We start from the raw sequence: 23362 nt of genomic DNA, 5'->3' as shown, positions 1-23362 counted from the left end.
CTCGCCTTAGCTCACTAAGACTGTTATTACTTATTTCTAACCAAGCTATGTCCTCTATGCTGGAGTGCTCCACTTACATTCATGCCGTCCTCCACTCTATTCTAGTTTTGAAAATACATCTCCCCAAGTATTTTTGCAACAAAGAAAAACTGGGGAATAAGCAAAGTGATGCTGTAATTGTCACCCCAACGGCCTTGCAGAAGTAAACTCCCCCTGGACCTCCTGTGCCTGGGTACAGAAGTGGCGGCCATCCCATGCACCGCAGGAAGATGAGCTTCCATGTCTCACAGCCTGCTGAGCCCAGAAGCGGCTCACGTCTGAACGTGTCACTTGGAGTTCCTGTGTTGAAAACTTAACCCCCAAGTGCAGCGGTGTTGAGAGGCAGGGCGTTTGGAGGTGCACGGGCTGTGCCGACTCTGATCTGTGCACTCCTTGACCAGGGTTTTGATTTTAGATGTCCACAAGGCATGCTGTGTTGTGTTGCTGGCCTACTCCTAGGATACAGCAATGAAGCTGTGGCTTCAGGAAGTGGGATCTAGCAGGGAATCCTGGGTCACTGAGGGGCTGGGGGGTTAGGGGACCCTGCTCCTTCCTCTCCCTTTGCTTCTGGCTGCCATGTGACGAATGATTCTGCTCTGGCACATGCTCCCTGTCACACTGTGCCATCTTGCTGTAGGTCAAGAGGCAACAGGGCCAAGCTGAGGAAAACAGCTTTCTTTTGTTACAGTGATGGACAGTTAGCATACTCTGCCTCTGAGGACCCTGACCTGAGTCTTCTTCCCAGTATGGTTGATCTCTTCATTTTTCCATGTTTTCTTTCTTCATCTGAGACAGCTATTTTATTCCCTGACCTGGAATGCCAGATTGATATTTATTTTCCAACTTACCATCTTCTTGCCTCAGTTTATTTGTGATTCCAGATATTATTTTAGTAGCTTTTCTATTGTCATGACAAAACACCATAAACAAGGCAGCTTAAAGAAGGAAGGGTTTCTCTGAGGCTTGTAGTTCCATCGTCACCACAGCAGGGATCATGACAGGAGGAGGCTGGAATGGCTCAGAAGCAACAGCTCACAGCTCATGGCTTGCTCCACAAGCAGGAAGCAGAGAGGCACACTGTGAGTCTTCTGAAGCTTCAAGGCTACCCTTTGTGACACGCCTCTTCTGACAAGGCCACACCTCCTAATCCTTCCCAAATAGTTCCATCAACTGGACCAAGTACTCAAAGAGATGAGTCTGTAGGGTCATTCTTATTTAAACCACCTCAGATACCTAATGACAAGCACTTGTCCCCACCCCCATTCATACGCTGAGGCTCTAGCTAGTCCTACATAGGTCTGTAGGGATAGGTAGGGTCCTTGGGAAATAAGAAAGTTGAGGTAAGTCAGGAGCAGAAGAGTTGGTTCAGTGGTTAGGGTCATTTGCTGCTCTTGCTGAGGACCTGTGCTTGGTCCCCCAAATCCACATCAGATGGCTTACAGATGCCTGTAATTTCAGTTCCAGGGGCTCTGATGGCGTCTCTGGTTTCTTCACGTGGTGCACATACAGACAAGCAGGCAAACACACATACACACACACACAAATAAAATAAACAAAAAGTAACTAGGATGAATCTCAGGAGGCTTGAGTATCACAGAGCACATCTCCTTCCTTATCAGGCCCCAGGTGGATGCCTTGCAGACAGCAAACACCGAGTCGTCTAAACCCTTCCTCTTGGACACAGGAAAACACATTTTGTTGTAGTAGTCTACCCATCTGTAGGGAACAGCAGTCAAGATCTTCAGTTGATGTCTAAAAACGGAGGTAATATCAAAACCCAAATACATACACACACACACACATTTCTTTTTCCTATACATACCTGTGATAAAACAATTCATAATGTAGGCACAGTGATTTATTAAACACAACAATAATAAAGTAAAACAATATACTGTAATAGGTTGTTTCAAACTTGTGAAATTTATCCAGAATGTGTATTTAACATTTTCAGACTAAAGTTGGCCTCAGATGGGGGGGGGGGGTGTGGGGGTGGGACATAACGAGGGTCATCTTACTAAAGCTGCGTAGGTTCCAGGTACTTTGCTATGCTTACGTGAACTAAAACTATGCGCATTTCAGCAAGGCCTCTGCCTACTGCACTGGTTCCAAGTGGGGCAGATCTAAGACTGCTCCATTTACTTTGGCTTTGGGTCCAAAAGCAAACACTTGGTCACTTTTATCCAGCAAGCCCCATCTTTTCCTCTGCTCGAAGCAATGTGCTAGCAAGTGTAAACACGGGTCTGAGCCACAGGGAAAAGCCTTCCGCCTCTGTGCTGGGTTCTGGAATTCTTTGGAGAAGCTCTTAGCTCTAGTCACCGGTCCTCACTACTCTGGCCTGAGCTCTTGCTTCTTACTTGTCTTTCTTATCTCTTGACTTTATCTGGTACAGTGAAGAGGAAATGGGCTGAGAGGTTTAGCAACTTGGGAGCAAGGTTGCACAATTGATAAAGAATAGAGCTGGGGTTCAAACTCAGTTCAGCTTTGCCCTAAACCCGGCAGTCTTCAGAGTACACTTGTTAAGTGCTCTTTCTGTCTGGCCAGGATCACAGTGTCCTGTTACGGGCATTTATGAAACTGTCCTCCAACCAATATTCAGCTGTAAGGTCTCGGAGGACACACACTGGTGAGGCTTTTTCTGATAGCCTGGGCACCGGCTAGCTCTTTTCAGTAATGAATACTTCAAGATGGAAAGCCAAGGGCCTCAGTGGTCATACTGCATCTAAGGATGGAGGACTTAGAGGAAAGCCTATAGCAGGGTGTGGTAGCTCTGAGAGATGGGGGCAATTTGTATAGATAAGAAGGGAAGTGGTATGACATAGGCCTCGGTGTCGCGAGCCTGATGCTAACTCATGGAAAGGCTGGGAGGAAGTTGCTGTACGGCCATCAGCTGCGCACACTGGGCAAGGTAGATCTCCGGATTTCTTTTCCCAGTGTGCAAAGTAGGAACACTAAGAAGAGTGCCATTCAAGGCTATGGTGAAGACCAATAAGATGACATATGTAAAGGGCTCGGTATGCTGCACTATATTATTATTAATAGTACTATGATCTGAGAGGTCAGAGATGTGTCCTCTGCGTCAGCTAACCTTCTCGGATAGATAACTGAAACCACTGCTGTTGATCAAAGCCAAGCCATTTAAAAGCACCCGACTCGAACCCTATCCCACAAGCACCGGCCATAGGTTTAACCCTCCCAGGCAGGAGAAGCAGGGATTGAAGGCCACATTCTGTTAACCTAGTGACGTCAACACAGTCTGGGGTAGGTGAGACATCTTAAAAAATCAAAACAAAGCCAAATTTAAAAAAAAAAAAAAAAAAAAAAGCTAACAAATTCACAAACATTTTTGTTACCGTGCGTTTCCTAACAAACGGACGTCAGGCGGGTCGACTATAGTTTAACTTTATAACGCAGTCCCATACATGTCAAGCATCTTAGAATGTAAACGGGTTGACTTGAACCTTGGGTATAGGAGGAGCTGAGCGCACCCCCTCTTCCATCCCCTCCCTCACCCCCTGCCCGCTTCTTTCCGGGTTCAGGGGGTTTGGGTTCAACACAGGCAGTCTTTTGGTTTTCTGCTCCGAGGCTATAAGGTGGCTACCGCTTAAATCACAACAATTTGAGTGCGTGGGGAGGGGAGTTAGTGACAATAGCCGCCCAAGGCTGTGAAAGCCCAGCTATGAAACAGTGAGGTTTCGATCTCGGGGGGGGGGGGGGGGTGGGGAGGGCGCCCTGGAACACCAAGCTTAAGCATTTCCATCTGCTAACTTGTCAGGCCCATTCCAGGCCTCCTACATGTGGGGGTCAAGCCCAAATCAGCGAGTTTACAACACTACCTGGTCATTCTGGGGTATTCTTGAGGTAGGTAACAGGGAGGCACTAAACATGTTTTTGGCTGGTCCCGGAACGTGATGAAGATGAGTTGATGAATCAGTACTTAAACTGGGTAGCTGACTTGCTTCCAGAGCGTTGGAAGAAGCCTGTTTGGTGACCCGTGGTGGTCCCGGCTGGCCCCCATCAGCACACTGTCAGGGGCACAGCAGCAAGCACGGCTGTTTTGAATTCAGCCGGGCGGTCAAAGGGATGCTCGGCGAATCCTCCAGCGGCAACCACGCCACGAACTGAGCCTGGAAAAGAGAAAGGAAAGGGAAACCCCGTGGGGAAAGGGAGAGCGAGGGTCTCGGGACCCACGGGTCGTAGGCGGCGGAGAGAGGCTGGGGACCGAGGCAGGTCCCTTGCCGGCCCGGGCACGCCCTCTCCACGGCGGCTCTCCGCGGGAGCGCGGGGCCGTGGCCTCTCCGCCGCCGGCCACCGGGCCTTCTACATTCATTGTTAGCCGAGGCGGGGCGTTCCCGGGCGCCCCGCACCTCCTCCGGGAAGGCCCCGACGGCTCCCGGCCCCACCCTGGGCCCGGCCGCCATCCCGCCGAGCGCCCGCCGCCCCGCCATTGTTCGAGCCCCACCCCTGCTGAATATTCACGCGGCGCGGGCGCGGGCGCCGGCCGGGTTCCGCCTGCTCTCCCGGCGGAGGGGGCGGGGGAGCCGCTCGCTCCTCCTCGGCGGCGCCGGTCGGTGCCCCGCGTCCCCGCCCCCGCCCCCGCCTCCCGCGGCGGCATCTTTGTCTCGCGGCCTCGCGCTCGCTCGCCGCACTCTCCGGCCGCAGCTCCGGGCCGCTCGTGCAGGCGCGCGCGCGCGGGGCGCCGGCGGCAGCGGCGGCGACGCCCGGGGGGCGGGTGGGGGCTGACGGCCGGCGCGCCATGGTGTGAGCCCCGCGCTCGTCGCGCTCGGAGGAGACGCCGCGCCGCCGGCGGCCTGCCCGTGCGGCCCGAGCCCCGGCGCCGCGGAGCTCCCGACCGCGGCTGTCGCTCTCGGGGCGGCCACCCGGGGGAAGATGGCGAACGATTCTCCCGCGAAGAGCCTGGTGGACATAGACCTCTCGTCCCTGCGGGTGAGTGCGGCCGCACCCTGGGCGCCGCGGTGGACACGGACACCCGCGGGCGCGGCAGCCCCTTTGTCTGCCGGGCGAGCGGGCGGGCGGCCGAGCGGGCGTGGGACTCGGGCCGGCTGGCACCCGGTGGAGCCTTTGTCACCGCCCTGCATCCCTCTGCCCCGCTGGGTCCTTGCATTCGGGGTGGGGGGTCCCTTTTAAATGATAACCTCCCCCTCCTCTCTCCCCAGGACCCTGCTGGGATTTTTGAGCTGGTGGAAGTGGTTGGAAATGGCACCTATGGACAAGTCTATAAGGTCGGTGTGGGGCGCCTTTGTTCCCCGTGGCGTGGAGAAACTTCTTAGGGGACGGGGGGAAAGGGTGACGATACGCTGCTGACTGGAGGCCATGCCGCCTGGCCAAAGTTGGGAAAGGGGTTTCGCCTGGCTTTTGTTGGGTTTTGTTTTGTTTTGTTTTTTTTTCTTCGCCTGTGTTCAGACTGGCCTTAAAAGACCTCATTTCCTGGCTTTGAGATAAAGGAAATAAGCTACACTGTTAGGCATGCACTTAGCTTCAGCAAAATAGAAAAGGAATTTTGTGTTCGAATGCGACCAGGGGTCTCCCCCCTCCCCCACAGTTCCCCCCTCCTACTCCCCGTTCCTCCAAATCTGGCCTCCATGCGTTTGCATTTGTATGTGAATTAAAATTCGCTGTAGACAGGCCTTGCCTGAGATTACCTCAACCACTGCCTTGGCCTTCTTGAGAATTGTCGTCATGCACTCCTTTAGAGTGCTTGCCGAAGGTCTTAACGTGAGGAGTTCGGTGTTACCTGGCACTGCCTTCAACGCTCTGGCCAGCCTACCCTCTTCTTCTGGTGGACAGTGTTTTGGGGGAAGCCGGGAGGAGTGTGTGTTTGGGCCACGGGAGCAGCAGGAATTATTACAGTGTGGGGATTATAGAATGTGAATTCCAGGGATAACCTGTGTGACAGCTGTGTAACCCGGAGCGAGGGGCAGAGAGAGTGCCTGGCTCCACACCACCACTCCCAGCTCTTTCTCTTTCTTTAAAATGTATCTTCCTCTCCCGGCTGCAAAGGAAAACTAAGGAATCTGGAGACTGTTAGTCAGTGCAGAGCAGCTGGCACCTAATGTGACTAACTGTGTTGTTCATTCTGTTGAGTGCACATTTTGGGAGGAGGCTCAGGCTCCGAAATGGGGGAAGGGAGAACCCCAAACCTTCAAATTCTTAAATTCAATTTCTTGATTTCTCTCTTTTTACCAAACGTTTTCTGGAATTATCTTCACCTGGGGAGTTTTCTAGTTGTTAGGACTGGGTCAAGGTTGAGCTACTGAAAAAATTATCTTATGAAGGAGGGCTTTGTGGCTTACCATGAAGAATTGTCATTGTTTCCTTAAAAATGGGGGTGGGGGTGGAAGCTGACTGTAGCCATTTTCTGAGGCCAAATTAAGTGTGGATCTTATTGTCCCTTTTCTGTTTTATGAATAGGGTTTATGTGTCCCTGACTGCTTCTCCCAGCTTCAGCTTGCCCCTCCCCCCAAGGCAGGGCCCGGATGGTGGTACTGACAGGCCTGTGGTCTGAACTCGAGTCAGTATTATTAGGTGATCTCAAGTGAATTAGCATGTTTTGTTGGTTAACTGTTGGGGCCTGAGCCAGATTTTTGAATTTGAAAGGGAGCCCTGTTAACAGTCTGCTGGGCTCAACTGAATTTGGAAGGCTTTAGAAAAATTTGGAGATGGCTGTGTTGCAACTCCACTGAGTGGCTGGTAACTGGCTTTGAGACACTGTTCCCAGCCCCACTGTTTGTCTAAGCTCTGGTTGGTTTTTTTCTAACCTAGTTTCTCCGGCCAAATCTAAGTGGTGAGTAAGACTCTTTCCAAGCGAGTTAGCCGGAGCTTGTTTCTGACCTGGTTACACAGTAGTTGGATTGTTTGTGTCTCCCGGGTCATCGTGGATACTGGGTTGTGAAGTGAGATGGAAGGCGCGTGCGCGTTTAAAAGGCCAGCGTGGATTTAGTTGGTTTTAAGAGGGTGGGTGCTTTGTGGTGTCAATTTGGGGAGGTTCTTTGTGGTTTTTTTTCCCCCCTTCTTCTTTTGCCCCGCCCTACCTACTCACTTTTGAAGTAGATTTGCTAACCACTGCTTTTGGGGAGTATTAGGGATTGCGGTAACTACATCTGAGGAAGTCGAAACATCCTCTATGCAGATCTATTAAGACATCCATGTAAAAGTTGCATGTAATCTGTAACAAAGTAGTGCTTAAGGTTTTACTCACAGGCAGCCACTCTGTGCCCACCACCCCAAGTACGTTTCCAAGCATGCGCACAGAGTTTTCATGGCTCAGTTTATAGCCCACCCTTGACTTTTGTCTCCTCCATGTTCTTCTTCCTTTCTTATCTCTTGAATTTAAGGTAACATTTTGTTGATAAGTGCTCCAGGCTTTTTCTCTTTTTAAACATTACCACAATGTTATTCCACGCTTAGAAACACATCAGATTTTCTTTAGTGTGCCTTGCCTGTCTTAAGTACTTGCTACTAGTAGACGTTTATAATCAGGGACAAGGAATTGACTCCTAGAAATGGCATCTGTTTCCTTTTTCTTTTGTGTGTATAAGTTCAAGATCCAATCCTGCCGTGCAGATGGTTTTAAGTTACCATTTTCACAGGTTGGCATGGGCTGGTTTTGGGCTTAGGTTATCAATAGTGGAATTTATTAACAATTCATAAGGACATTAAAAAAAAAGACTTATTTATTTATTATGTATACAGTGCATATTAGGTCACATTATAGATGGTTGTGAACCACCATGTAGTTGTTGGGGATTGAACTCAGAACCGCTGGAAAAGCAGTCGGTGCTCTTAACCACTGAGCCATCTCTCCAGCCCCATAAGGACATATTTTAAGAAAAGCATTAGCTTAACAATCTAGAGTCCTAGTTTACTTCAGTGTTTTCTGTTTTTTTCAGATGTATGTATGTATGTATGTATGTGGTGTGTGTATGTGTGTGTACCCCCGTCTATGGGTGTGTGTGTAGGTGTACGTGCATGTCCTGTGCACATGAACATGGAGGTCCAAGTGTGATGATGTCAGGTGTCTACCCTATGTACTGTGGTGGGATCTCTCACTGAAACCCAGAGCTTGCCAGTTCAGCTAGGCGCTTCTCCCAGGCCCCTCTTCTACCTCCCACATGCTGGGATTACAGAGGGTCACCTTGTCCACCTGCGTGATCCAAGTGTGCTACCTCCTGAGCCTCTTCCGCTCCTCTGCTTTGTAGGAACAAAGTGCGACAGGTTGCCTGTTTTGAGGGGGCTGTGTTGAAGTGAAGTGAGCAGAAGTGAAAGACAGGTTTTTAATGAGGATGACTTTTTGAATTTACGTTCTGGTTTTTGTAGTATTTCTGACCCGAGTATGCGGGTGTGGTTGAACCGTGTCTGGAATGCTTTCTTTAAAAGAGGAGTTAAGGTGCTAGTGAGATGGCCCAGCAGCTGACAGTGCTTGCTGTGCTAACATGAGGACTTGAGTTCAAATCCCCAGCGCGCATGAAGGAAGCTGGTGTAGCAGTGCCTGCTTGTAAAGGACTGTTGTGAGGTTGGAGGCGGGAGGACCTCTGGCACTTGGCCTCCAGTCAGATGCAGTGAGAGAGATTCTGTGACAAAGGAACATCTCCTCTGGCCTCCGGGTGGCGAACACATGCATGTGCACCCAGACACATGACACATAACACTTACACACACATGTGGCCTATCCCCCCAAAGGTAAAAAAAAATATATATATATATAAATGAATTGAAAGAAAATAATGTTTTCTTCAGAGAAATGTGTTTCTAGTTTTAGGTATTTGTAGGATTATGTGGAAAGATACTCAGAAATTAAAGCTTAGAAAAATAAATTTTGGGGTGTGTCCTGTGTCCGTTGAGCAAGTGCTTGCCGGCTGTGAGGTGGGCCCTCAGTTCTTAGAATCCTTAGAAACCTACTGTGTGTGGAGTTCTGGGTACCTGGTTATATTCAGACTACCACGTGTGAGAGATGTCTGTAGCAGTGGTCTGCTTATCTGCTTACTGCTTGTCCAGTTTGGGTAAATTTTAATTATCTTCGTCATTGAGGACAATGATAGTGTGCGAGATTAAGGCTGGCAAAAAGTTATTTTCATGTTACTTTGGGTTTTATTTTTCCTTTGAATATTTGAAGATTTCTGTTTTTCTTCGGTGGCTACTATTATTTTGTATTTTGTGAGCATACTGCCATCCTGAGAAGGAAAATTCTGTATCAGAGAAGACTTCAGTCCCAGCCCCTCTGGGCCAGGGTTCTGCGATCTTGTTGGACTCAGGGATGCACCGTAGTTAGTTATGGAGACCAGCACAGATCTGCCCTGTTTGGCGGTCCTTGGGGAGAGGCTTCGTGTTAAACAGGAGGCCAGTTTAGGCTCAGAGACCTTGACCTTTGACGCAGGGGCAGCTGACTGAGTGGTGTGCCTTTGTTGATGCTGCCCCTTCACTTAGGCAAGAAAGGCAGAGCCAGATGGGGTGTGTGAAGGATAAAGGGGTGAGAGTGACCTCTGGGAATGGCAGGACCAGGGAAAGGTGTTTTTGGGCTGGAGCTGCACTGATTGAGCACTGAGGAACCTGTAGGTTTTATTGGACTTTGGGCTCCCCAGGAGTACAGATGGTATTCTGGGAAGAACAGGTAAAATGGTTGGCATAGAGCTTCTCAACCTGTGGGTCTCGGACCCCCCCGCCCCCCACCCCCCACGTGGGCGGCAGGGAAGGAAGTCAAATGACCCTTCCACAGGGATCGCCTAAGACCATCGGAGAACACAGGTATTCGCATTATGATTTGCCACAGTAGCAAAATCACACATATGAAGTTGGGGTCATTTTATGGTTGGGGTCACCATAAAGGTTGCAGCGTTAGGAAGCTTTAGAGCCACTGGCCTAGGGCATTAGTCCAGAGAAGGGTGGCAGAGGTCTGAGCAAGGCAGTGATAGGATGGGCAAGAGGAAGCAAGGTCAAGGCAGACACTTGGGGGGTTCAGGCATAGGCTTCAGCCCCCCCCACCCCTTTTAAACTGGAGTTCTTCCCACTAGATTAGGGGGAACTTTGGTGGACAGGGCAGCAGTGGTGCGGCGGTCGACTCTGATTGCTGCTCAGGGATGAAGTTCCGGAAGAGTTGCCTGGCAAGCAGAGCATCCCTTGTTCCTGGTGGGAGGTGAAGGCATCCAGCGGGCAGTGAGGATTCTGAGCCAGACGTTCCAGCAGCAGGAGGAGAGAGAGAGAGAGAGAGAGAGAGAGAGAGAGAGAGAGAGAGAGAGAGAGAGAGTGTGTGTGTGTGTGTGTGTGTGTGTGTGTGTGTGTGTGTGTGTGTGTGTGTGTGAGAGCTGACCTGTAGCTGAGTGGCATGTTCAGACTTGTTCTGAGACTTGGGTTTCCTTCATGCTGGAAGGATCCTGGATGTGGGTTAGATGTGGAAGCCAGCCTGTTGAACAAGTATTGTTGTGCAGCTTAAGCCTGTCAGCCCCAAACTTCTACAGGCTGTTTCCCAAAAGCAGGACGCCAAAGCCAGACAGAGATCCAGCTGTCCCCGCTACCCTGGGGGCCTTAACACTTTGTGAAACAGTGCAATAAGTATCTACTCATTCAAATAGTACTTGGGCTTTCCTGCCTGTAGGAACACAATCCAGAGACATTATCCGTGCCTTTTTGATTGCAATGTCTGTTATGTGTTTAGAGAATGAGCCTGGAAGAACAAGGGATGACAAAGGATGGTCCTCCTTTGGGAGTAATATGTTACAGGGAAGGTGTGCTAGGCCAAGGAATGGTTCTCCTGAAGCTGCTTTCCCAGGAGTGCCTCAAAGGGGGATGCTCGAGCACATGGGCCTGTGTGTGGTATTTGCTTTGCTTCTTTGCTTTTATTAGTAGGTGCGTGCCCACTGCTGTGAGTGCCCTGTGAGCCAAGCACTGCCCGCACTCGGAGTGTCAGACATGTCCCGTTTCTCTGTTGAATTACGTTTCCGATGACCCTGTTTTATCATTGTTTCCATTCTCCCATCATTTATTCTAGTCATTAATAAAATAGCAGCAGTCGGATACGTAAATAATTGCAGAAATGAACACTTTTCAGACAGAGGAAGTCAGGTGCTGAGGCACAGTTGTGGTGAGCGGTGACCACGGCCACATGGCCCCGTCAGGTCTGTTCTCTGGCTTTGATGAAGGGATTTTATGCACAAGAGCGTCCTAGAATGAAGGCCCCTGTTGGAGTGCGGGATGGTTTGAAGGATTCGAGTTGGCGTTTACAGTGTTTCTCTCACAGGGTAGATACCTGCATTGTGTTATGCCGAGTTTTTTCAAGTAGTTGCTTCTAAAGTTGAAGTAGAGTTTTCACTATTTATTTATTTATTTAAATCTGAATGGTCAATGTTAAAATACTGGGACTTATGGTGAGGGTGAGGATTTCCAGGTTCTCACCTAACTGGAGGAGGCTAGGTTGATGGTTTGCTTTGCCAGTAGGGTAGCACAAGGGTGGAACCAGGGGAAACATTTTGGGAAAGAGGGCTAGGAAGAGACTGAAGAAGGGCTAGGAAATACTACCTTTGTTACCAGTAGCCAGAAGTGTTTTTGGGGTTTATAATATCACACCACTGTTTGCCAATAGAGTATGATCTTCTGTTAGGAGATTCTGTCAGTGATAAGGACTGCTGGCATTACTTGGCTTAAAGGAGCAATGCCTTAAGTCTTTTCACGTAAGAGACTGAGATGTTGGGATGTTTTATATATGGGAACATTAAGAGAACTAAATTGGGGAATCAAGGAAAAAATGAAGAGCAGGGTTTTTTTTCGGTAATAACTATTTCCTGTATGGGGCTTCTTGTGTGCATTAGTGCACTGTTGTTGGGATGGGGGACTACTTCACTGAATGTAGCAAAGATGGGGTTGTGGTGGAGGAAGAGGAGGAGGTGGTGATGGAGGAAGAGGAGGAGGAGCAGGAGGAGGTGGTGGAGGAGGAGCAGGAGGAGCAGGAGGAGGAGAAGGAGGAGGAGGACGAGGAGGAGGAAGAGGAGGAAGAGGATCTCTGCATCACACACAGGTTCTCAGCCAGGCCGCTGCATCCACACACATGGAACCTGCACAGACTGTTGGTCTGAGACATTCTTCACTGTGTAGCCTGTGGCCTGTTTGGAACTCACCGTGTGATGAGGATGGCATTGAACATTAGGGATCCGCCAGCCTCTGCCTTCAGTGCAGGGGTTAAAGCTGTGTGCTTCACTGTCAGCCATTTGCTGCTTTTAGTTGAGAGAGGGCCTCCCTCAGCCTATCTCTGTAGCTCGGTCTGGTCTTGAACCCAGGGTTGTTCTGCTTCATCTCCAGAATAGCTGGGACTACAGGAACGGCAGTGCACTTTTTAAATCTAGGTGGCTCAGTGCCACTTCTGCTCAGTAAAACACAGTAAAAGCAGATGACTGGAAAATTGAAATGGAAGATTAGTTGTGCCAGTGTGTAACAGTTTGCCATGGGTGTGCTGTTTCTAAAAAGATTTTGCACGCTGGCCCTTGAGCTCTGAGGAGCATGGGCCTAGCGAGTAACACTGATTTGGAGTTGGGCTCTTAGCTCTCCTTGCTTGGCTCGTGAGCAACAGGCTGTGGTCAGAGTCTAGCAGTTGACTTTCCGCCATTGAGAATCTAAGCCAAGGAATCTGGGTTCCAGCTCTGTGCTTATTGTCACCTATCTCTCCTCTCTGGCATGGTGTCTCAAAAATGGCTACATATAGGCAAGTTATACTGTTATACCTAAGTAATGAGAGGAATCGCACCTTTGAATTATAATGTAAAAACATTCCCCCCCCCCTTATGTGATAATAAGGGCCTTAAAATGTAGCAAGGTTTCAGGTGCCTGTGCTTGGGAGTAGCAGAGCAGGGCTGTCTTGCCCTCCAGAGCCCTCAGTTTTTGGTGCTGGTCACTGCTGTGGTTTATATTTATGGCAGTATCCCCACGGCATGTTAGGGAGATAACATGCCCCCTGTTCTCAGCTTACTGCTTGTGTGCATTGACGCTCTGTGACAGTAGTTGTTGTGTGCACTGACATCTGTGGCAGAAGTTGTGTACACTAATGTCTGTGACAGTAGTTGTGTGCACTGACGTCTGTGGCAGTGGTTGTTGTGTGCACTGCTGTCTGTGGCCCTGGTTGTTGTGTGCACTCCTGTCTGTGGACGTGGTTGTGTGCACTGCTTTCTGTGGCCGTGGTTGTGTGCACTGCTGTCTGTGGCAGTGGTTGTTGTGTGCACTGCCGTCTGTGGCAGTGGTTGTTGTGTGCACTGATGTCTGTTTCTTGGAGTGGTTGTTGTGTGCACTGCCATCTATGGCAGTGGTTGTTGTGTGCACTGCTGTCTGTGGCCGTGGTTGTGTGCACTGCTGTCTGTGGCAGTGGTTGTGTGCACGCTGTCTGTGGCCGTGGTTGTGTGCACTGCTGTCTGTGGCAGTGGTTGTGTGCACTGCTGTCTGTGGCAGTGGTTGTGTGCACTGATGTCTGTGGCCGTGGTTGTGTGCACTGCTGTCTGTGGCAGTGGTTGTGTGCACTGATGTCTGTGGCCGTGGTTGTGTGCACTGCTGTCTGTGGCCGTGGTTGTTGTGTGCACTGCCGTCTGTGGCCGTGGTTGTTGTGTGCACTGCCGTCTGTGGCAGTATTGCTGCTGCTTAGCTGCTGTAGTTTGAGAGTGGTTGAATGCTTGGCTTCTCTACTTGCTCCTCCCATAAGTGAGTTTGACATCATTTGGGGCTAAATGACAGTTACTTATATTTTCACAACTGTGTAAATATTATTTTTCTGTGAGCTGGCTGGAATATATTTGCTCTTTAACAACACCCCCCCCCCTTTTTTTTTTTTTTACCTTGTTTTGCTTTTTTATGCTTGGTTTGCAATGTGCCATTATTTCTTCCTTCTCACATACCCTAAAATAAGCCAACATGCAACCTCTCTTGACTATTTTTCCTAATGGTGAATACATATAATTAATAGTTCCAGATAATGAGTTGATTTCAACCTCTCCATCCTGGAGCTATCTCAGAGCTGGGCAGAGCACACTGGCCTCAGACTTGTGTTCAGCCGTGTCACGCAGCATCCCTGTCTTCTTTGGCTTACTATTTCATTATGTTGAAATACATCTGACAAGCGTTCTCTGGGGGTGGGGGAGGTAGGGGGAGGGAGGGAGGAGAGGGAAAGAAAGCAAGAAAGAAGACTGAAAATGTCTGGATTATATAGTGAAGAGCCCCTGAGGGAGAGAGTCCTCGCCCTGGGGCTAGAGGGTTCAGGGTAGAGGGCAGGTATGCCAGCTGAGCTGTGTATCAGGTAGGGACTGGGGGATGCTGGGAGAACCTGGAGGCCAGGTGCTGTGGGTAAATGGGCACCTCAGTGCTTGTCCCGGGTCTCATCCCAACAGTGTCCTCCAGTGGCTTTCAGGAAAAGTGAGTGGATGTGAGGCATGGCTCTACTTCTGTCTGGAGTGTCCATTCCTCTAGGGACTAGCCGACTGATTTGCGGTGACATGGAGTGATGTGGGACAGTCACAGAGTTGTGTGAGGCAAGCCAGGGCTGCAGACTTAGACAAGCTCTCTCGAGTCTAGCCTTGTACTTACTTGGTGTTAGGTGCTCTCATGTGGTGATGCTTTCTGGACTGTAGAAGGCAAACTGCCTGACTTGCTTTAGTGCTCTTCCTGGCATTTGGGTTAGAGCTTTGTCCTCTTTAATGAGCCAGTGACCACTCTGTCTCCTTTTAGTCTTCAAAGCTAGCTAGAAGTGCTCTGTCCTAGCCTCTCTCGGACTTCATCTTTTTGTTTACTTTGGTTTTTACTCGCGTTGGAGCTCGTGATGCGTGAGCTCAGTCTACCACGATGCGCTAGCAGCTAAGTCTGTGTTTTTAGACTTATGGATTGGCCCAGTGGTCTGTCCTCAGCACAGTAGTTACAGAGCAGCAGGAGGGACGACAGGGGTCGGCAGTGCCTTTGTGCAGGACCCTGTGCTGGACATCTGCAGGCCCAGCAGGTGAGGATGGGCAAGAGAGAAACCTAGGAGGCGAACGCTGAGTGGTGCTGCTACGCGCCCCGTGTGGCTTGGAACTGCCTTCAAGACAACACGGAAACTGCTTTCAGAAGGTTTTTAAAGGCTTTTCTTATTTACTATGAATTGTGTGCTGTTGAAGTTTACATTCCGGTGATTTGAGCACGTTTATGGAGTGGTGCCGCCTTCACCCGCAGCAGTTTAAGGCACTGGGATGACTGACACACAGCACCAGGCAAGCACCGATGGTTCTGTTGGTGCAAGTTTGCCTTTTTAGTGTTTCTTTAAATTCACTCAGTGTGTAGCATGTGGTTACATTCACTTCCTGTTTTTGAGATTTGTCTTTCTTTTATTGGTTCATAGTATTCCACTATGTGGCTTTGCCATACGTTTGCCTAGCTGTTTACCAACTTGTAGACACTGCCCTTGTTGTTAATTGCCTGGCTGGTCGGAAGGTGTTTTTGCCCGCGTAACACTCGTGTTCAGAAGAGCGAGCTACCTGGTGGGGTTTCCTGTGGGGCACAGGGGAGGAAGCAGGAGGCTGTCTGTTTGTCTGCATTTCAGGCAGTTTAACCAAACACCCTTTCTGGCTATACTATCCCGAAGGTGCCTGCTTTCTGATCCTTAGGACACAGCTTTGGATGTGGGGAAAGCATTTGAGAGGTGCGCTTCCCCAAATCTTTACCTTCCACACTCTTGCTGTACGCCTCAGCCATGTTTTTGAGCTGTGAAGACAGCTGTTTACTCTCACTGAATTCGCTGACACCAGAAACCAGGCTTTTCCTCCTGGATGGTTTTTAGATTTCGCTTTATAAAGGCAGCCAGGGCGGTGATGCTGAAGAGAAGCATTGCCCTTTATCCTAGGGGGGAGCTGTTGATTCCCCAGGACCTGGTGCAGAGGACCTGGATTCCACCTGGTCACACAAGGTGGCAGGAGAGATCTGCCTCCTGTGGGCCACCTGTAGCATTTGTGTGCGTGCCTAAGAGTCTATGATATTTGGGCAGAAAAACATATTTCAAGTTAAACGATTTTCTCTGTTACATGTGAAGGAATAATTTTCCTCATCTGAATTTGCTTCTGAAGTTTATTCAGAATATTTTTAAGGTGGGGGTAGTACTGTGAGACAGGATCCTGCTAAGTAACCCCAACTAGTTTTAAAGTCATGATCCTCCTGCCTCAGCCTCCTAAGTGTTGGGATTATAGGCATGTGCCAATTTGCCCAACTTTGTGTGTGTGTGTATTTACATATATACACACATGTAAGTATATATATATATATATATATATATATATATATATATATATATATATATACATACACACACATACATTTTTTTATTAGAGACTGAGGCATTCAGCTGGGCTCTCACTGAATGTTATAACTGCTATTCGGAAGCTCTTGACTTGGGAGTATTCTTACTGTTGCCTGTCAGACTTCTTCACCCTCGTCAGTTTTTCTGATGCTCTTTTGTAATTGCTGTGCAGCTTTTATTATTGTAATTTTGTGATCTCAGGCTAAAGATTGTTGTCTGAGTAAAGACTGTGCATCAAGGGACAGGCTGTTTCTTAGGGATTCCCTGTGAGGTGCTGAGGGTGAGGTGCTGAGGGTGAGGTGCTGAGGGTGAGGTGCTGAGGGTGAGGTGCCGAGGGTGAGGTGCTGTGGGTGCGTGCTGTACGTGTGGTTGAGGGTGTGTGCGCTTCAAGTGCCACACATACTGTGTCCATCGACCCACTTTGCTTTCCGCTCTTGCTTGTCTCTCCTTTGATTCCCAGAGGGGGGAAATTTGGAAGCTCAGCTTTTACCAGTGATTTGAAGGCTTAATGTTTATTTTTCGGTTTGCTGTCCACAAGTGTTTGGAGTCTAGTCAGCTGGGTGAGGTCTCTTATTTATTGCCGAAATGCTTAGTGTGTGTGTAGTCTGTGCCAGACTGAGTCTGTTAAGTAGGTACAGTGCTGTCACAGCAGAGAGTCCTTGCATGAGGCATAGATTAGTGAGGAGAATTCAAGAGTCCCTAGGTTTAAGAGAAGCCGGCCAGCCTGTGCTCATGATCTTTGGCTAGGGGAGGGCTCTTCTTTGCCTGTGGAGATTGACTGTCTCAGCTTGCGCTTCCAGCATCTGTTAGTGTTTGGTGTCGGTTGTTACGGATCTCCATGTAGCAGCCTGGAGGGGCATCTCGTCATAGCTAGGGTCTCCTTAGGCCTGGGATGGTCTTTGAGTAGGATTTGAGATGATACTTGGAGAGTGGAGATGCAAGTAGATCACCTGTGCCCCGTGTAGGCGGGGAGGAGACTGCTCTCAGGTGCCAGCCCCGAGACTGGCGAGCTGGAAAGGGACCTCTGTGAGATCTTACACTGCTTACCGGTTTTTGGCTTAGACCTGTATATGGGATTTGTATACGGGTTTCTGTAGTTTTGGTTATAGAAGCAAATGCTTGAAAATGAACTTTTGTTTTTTTTCCTAAGCTGTTGCGTTCAGTTAATGATGGGACACATTGTGAGGCCTGTTGCCCTTGTGGTGTTTTATTTTTCAATTGTGTGGCATCAATGTATGTATAAGTGAATGCAGCGATCACTAGTAGGGCGTCCTCTCCCATATAGTCTGTTACTCAGCACATATATGTGTGCATACACATGCATACACATATGGGTGTGAGCATATGCACATGTGTATGTACATATGGATGTGAGCATACATATGTGTGTATATACATACGGGTGTGAGCATACACGTGTGTGTATGTACATATGGGTGTGGGCATACACATGTGTGTATGTACATATGGGTGTGAGCATGTCACGTGTGCTCACGGAGGATGGGGGACAGCTTGCTGGAGTTGGTTCTCCCCTTCATTGGGCTCCAGAGACTACATTCAGACTGTCAGATGTGGGAAAGCGCCCATACCTCCTGAGCCATCTTGTAGGCCCACGAAGTGAATAGAATATTTCTAGCCTTTTCCTGATCTTACTAGAAAAGACTCTGTAGCTTGTAGCTATTAATGATAGCTTTCAAAGTATGACATTTCTTTTGTTTTAATTGGGCGTTGTTAGCTCCCACATCCCAAGGTTGAATTAGACAATTCATTTTTCACTGGTTTGTGACACAACTAGCTGAAAACATTTTCAGTTGTTTATTGTTACATGAAATCAGTGATTTAAGTTCAATTTTATATAGGATTTCTTTCTTTTTTTTCTTTGGGAATCTTTTTCTGTAATTCCTTTTTTTTTTCTTTGCAGGAGTACTAGCTATACTTTTGCTATTTTATAGGTTGTTTTAGAATTTGTAGCACACTTACTTAGTTATTCATTGAAATTGGGCTTTCCTTTGTAGACCAGGCTGGTCTCAAATTCAAAGAAATTATCTTGCCTCTGCCTCTCAAGTGCTGGGAATAGAGGTGCATGCCACCATGACTGGCTTTTAGTGTACATTTTAAACTTACAGCAAGGCCACACCTCCTAATCCTTCTAAGCAGGGCCACTCCCTGATGACTACGAGCCTAAGGGAGTTGTTTTTACTCGGCCACCACATTCCACTCTCAGGCCCCCACAGGCTTGTAGCTGTATCCTAATGCAAAAATGCCTTCAACCCAACTTCAAAAGTTCCATAGTCTAGAACAATCTCAACACTGTTTAAAAGTCCAAAGTTCAGTGTCTCTTCTGAGACTGAAAGCACTCTCTTCACTGTAAAATAAAAGTCAAAAAGCAGACCACATAGTTCCAACATATAGTGGCACAGAAAATACATTACGGGTCCAAAAAGGAGGAAAGGGAGCATAGTGAGGGGATCCTGGACCAAAGCAAGATGGAAAGCCAGCTGGGCAAGCTGCAGACTCTGCGGCTCCATGTCTGATGTCAGAGCGCTCTGTAGGTCTCCAGACCCTTTAGCATCATTGGCTAAGAGGCTTCTCTCTCGGCCTGATTTGCATGGCTTCCTGGCATCTCTAACACCTCGGGGTCTCTAATGAAGTCAGGCTTTGTCCTCACAGCTTCACATAGCGGCCTCTCTGGGCCTCCATGCAGGGACAGCCCTGACACACACCTGGCCTCAGCAGCTCCGTTAGCTGGGGAGGGAGGCGCCACAACCCATTTCTTGTACCCTTGACACTAAAGCCAGAACCATGTGGCTGAAACTGCCCTGCCGCTTGTTGCAGCTGGATCATGGCCCCGTCCGTGCTAAATTACAGTTGCATCGGCTTCTGCTGTGGAGGCTTCCTTCAGTCTGGAAGCCTTTCTTTCTTTTTTTTTTTTTTTTTTTAAATATTTATTTATTACATATACAGTGCTCTGCCTACACGTACATCTGCAGGCCAGAAGAGGGAATCAGATGGTTGTGAGCCACCATGTGGTTGCTGGGAATTGAACTCATGACCTCTGGAACGCTCATGACCGATGGAAGGGCAGTCAGTGCTCTTAACCACTGAGCCATCTCTCCAGCCCTGGAAGCCTTTCTTTAATTCCTTCCCACGAGTGTGAAGCTCACCTGGGTGGGGTCTTGTTCTGAGGTCACCATTCCCTTTATTCCAGTTAACATCAGACTTCTCTTTGACTTTATCTTCTTGAGCACTGGACTTGGCTCCATTACAGTCTCTGGTGCTCCTTTTCTCCTCAAACGGTACAACTTGTAGTTTTCCTACCACAGGGCAGAGTTGATACTAGGATGTCTTGAAATCACCTCTGCCAACGCCTTAATCCAAAATCAGTTTAGCCTGAGGTGGAGTTTTGGACAAAGGCAAAAATAGGCACATTCTTTGCCAAAAGATCCCAAGAATGGCTTCCAGGGCACGTCCTAATACTCTTCCTCTCTGGAGCTGGCCTTGCTCCACAGTCCACATCCTGAGGGACCTCTGTCTTCCACATCACCCTCAGGACCTCTGTCTTCCACATCACCCTCAGGACCTCTGTCTTCCACATCACCCTCAGGACCTCTGTCTTCCATGCTCCTACTAGGATGACACATCAAACCCTGCTTAACTCGTTCCTACTTCAAAGTCCACCTTCCACCGAGCAGCGCGGCCAGGCCTGCCTTAGCAATACCCAGCTCCCTGGTGCCAACTTCTCGGTGTTCTGTTGCTGTGAAGAGACTCTGACATGGGTCTCACTTGGGCTTTTGAAACCTCAAAGTCCACCTCCAGTCACGTGCTTTCTCCAATAAGGCCACACCTCCAACCCCCCTAAGACTTGCCACTCCCTGATGGCCTATGTATGGGGCCGTTCTTATGTCATCTCCACATACGACCTTACAGTATTGTGGCATACGAGTGATTACCCTGCCTGGAACTTGACACTTTTGATTTATACCTGTATTTATTTTTGGTATCATTTTCTTGTATCTGAGCATTTTTTGTAGATTACTACTATTACTGCTTCTACTACCACACTACACACTGCCACACTGCCACACTGCCACACTACCACACCACCACACTACCACACCACCACACTGCCACACTACCACACTGCCACACTGCCACACTACCACACTATTACACCGCTACACCATTACACTACCACACTATTACACTGCTACACCATTACAACATACACCGCTACACCATTACACGCCAACAAACCGCCACACCATTACACCGCTACACCATTACACTGCTACACCATTACACTACTTGTACTTTTTAGTGCGAGTTGGCTGATGTTAAACTCTTTCATCTTAGCCCATTGGCAAGCATTCACTTTTAATTTCTGAAAGATGTTTGTGTTGGCTGTATAGCATTCTGGGTTCCTCAGCTTCCGTCTCGGTTACTCTGTCTTCATTTCTATTTTCTGCCTCTGTTTGAATCCACTAATCCTCACCTCGTTTGTTTATAAATGTCACTCATTTCTGGGTGACTTTAAAATTTGCTTTTTAGAGCCGGGCGTGGTGGCGCACGCCTTTAATCCCAGCACTCGGGAGGCAGAGGCAGGCAGATCGCTGTGAGTTCGAGGCCAGCCTGGTCTACAAAGTGAGTCCAGGATGGCCAAGGCTACACAGAGAAACCCTGTCTCGAAAAAACAAAAAAACAAAAAACAAAAACAAAACCCTCGCTTTTTATTGTAGCTTTGAAGCAGTTTGATGTGCGTGTGCGCGCAGGCACTTGGTTGCTTGCCTCTTGTATCTGTGGACGTGTCTGCGGATTTGATGGTTCTAGCAGACACTTTTGTCCTGTTTCCCTTTCCTGGCTCCCAGGCTTGGGACTCTGGTGCTGTTCTCAGTTCACCCCCCCCATTCCCTCATCTCACTGTTGCCTCAGACTCTTTGAGGACTTCATTTGCGATGGTCACTGTTGCTCAGGCTTCATGTCTGTCTCCGCCTCCTCCCCCAACTTATTATTGTTATTAAATTATGTGTATGTATATATGTGGAGATGTGCATGTGAGTGTGAGCCTTCAGAGGCCACAGCATTGGATCCCCTGGAGCTGCGGTGTCTTATAAGCTGTCTAATGTGAGTGCTGGAAGCAAGCTTGGGTCCTCTGCACGGACAGTGTGCATCCTGAGCCACTGAGCTGTCACTCTGGTGTTTTACTTGTCTTTTTATCCCCATGGTCTACCTTGCTAGTAGTCGCATCTGACTACCTACCTACCTACCTACCTACATATCTACTACATGTAGTAATCCCATCTACTACATTCATACATGCATGCATACACATCTGGCTAGTAAGTAGTCTCATCTACTACACACATACACACATACATACATAGTCCATACATACATACATACATACATACATACATACCTTGCTAGTAGTCTCATCTACTACATGTGACATACACACATATATACACACACATACATACACACACACTTTGCTAGTAGTCCCATCTACTACATACATACATACACATACAGACACACATACATACATAAATACATTGCTAGTCACATCCACTATATACATACATTTTACACACACACACACACACACACACAGAGTCTCAGATACCAGAGTATATTTTCTATCTCAAGAATTTTGGATATTTTTTGTCTTTTCCCAGGCTTTACATTCTTAATGCTTTTTAGCATATTTTTTATGCTATACTGTTTGCTTTAATAATAATGCCATCCGATTCTAAGCTGTCAGTGTTGCATAGCTTTGAGTAGACTTACTGTTCTCTTATGGGTTATGACTTCAGTATGTTAATCTCTCAAGGATGCTGTTTGCATGAATTTTACTGTTTTAGTGCTGGGTGGGCTTGTTTTGTTTTTTAAAATTTATTCCTGTGATTATTCTTGAGGTTTGTCGGGAAGACAGTTCAGTTACATAGGACAAGGTTGATCTGGAGACACAGCTCTGACTTGTAAGTAGCATTAGCAGTGGTGAGTCTGGCACCAGCTTTAGTTCCCTATAAGCTCTGCAGTTAGCCGCTGTGAGTGCTGCCTCTGTCCCCCAGCTCTTTTCAATATATATTTTGCCTCTGCCTTAGGTAGTTTCTCTTCGTGTGTGTGTGTGTGTGTGTGTGTGTGTGCGCGCGCGCGCGCACGCGCTTGGGACTCTGTCTGGGAGGCCTTCCTCTGATTTCGTAGTCCACCCAGACTCTCAGCTATTCCAGTGCCGTCCTCTGTCACGCTTATCTGTACTTTTGGGGCATAGTCTCTCCCTGACCTTGGGACTTGGGTTTTCTCAGCCGAGCTGGATGGGTGTCGGATGTCTGGCTTGTCCATGGTGCTGTCTCACCCTCTGAGCTGCTTCTCCAGGCCTCTTCTGTGGAAGTCAGGTCTTCTGTTTAATTAGCCACCTCAGGACCCGCCTTTGTCAGCTCCTTAGTGCTGCAACGCGAGGTGTGCACCAGCACATCTGGGGTGTGGATTTTGGGAGAGTCTCGCTGTTATGACTTGCCTAGCCTGAAACTTGTTATGTAGACAAGGCTAACTACACACACACAGAGTGCTGCCTGCCTCTGCTGAATTAAAGGTGTGTAGGTGTGTGCCAACATGCCCAGCCCCTCCTCTTTTGTTTTTGTTGGTAGTATTGACCTGTAGAACAAACATTTTACCTTAGAACTATGTTTGTTTGTTTTGTTTGAGACAGGGTTTCTCTGTGAGGCCATGACTGTCTTGGAACTCACTCTGTAGATCTCGAACTCAGAGATCCTCCTGCCTGTCTCCCTGCCTCTGCCTCTCGAGTGCTAAGAGTAAAGGCGTGTGCCACCTCTGCCGGCCTAGGAAGCTTTTTAAAAAAGAAAAGATTTTGAGTTAAATTCATTTGCCACATCGCACACCCCTTATAACACGGTCTGTGGCTTTTAGGACATCCAGAGTTGCACAGTCACAGTCGTGTGATGACACCCTTCAAATAGCCCGTGTCCTGGTCCTCTGTACACCTAGACACCCTCTATACCT

General features: G+C 48.4%; 1 protein-coding gene across 28 annotated transcripts in view; it reads left to right on the top strand.

Moving 5' to 3' along the window:
* The first annotated feature begins 4848 nt into the window (after positions 1–4848).
* Positions 4849–23362, top strand: part of Map4k4 (mitogen-activated protein kinase kinase kinase kinase 4) — a 144624-nt gene continuing 126110 nt past the window's right edge. For all 28 annotated transcript variants that reach the window (XM_051152725.1, XM_051152716.1, XM_051152718.1 and 25 more), the window contains exons 1-2: positions 4849–4986; positions 5217–5282. In XM_051152725.1, coding sequence (XP_051008682.1) covers positions 4930–4986; positions 5217–5282 — 123 coding nt within the window. In that variant the 5' untranslated portion in view covers positions 4849–4929. The remainder of the gene's footprint in view (positions 4987–5216; positions 5283–23362) is intronic.

The sequence above is a fragment of the Acomys russatus genome, chromosome 11, assembly GCF_903995435.1.
Source record: "Acomys russatus chromosome 11, mAcoRus1.1, whole genome shotgun sequence".
NCBI classification, from domain to species: Eukaryota; Metazoa; Chordata; class Mammalia; order Rodentia; family Muridae; genus Acomys; species Acomys russatus.
This window is presented reverse-complemented; position numbering and strand designations above follow the sequence as displayed.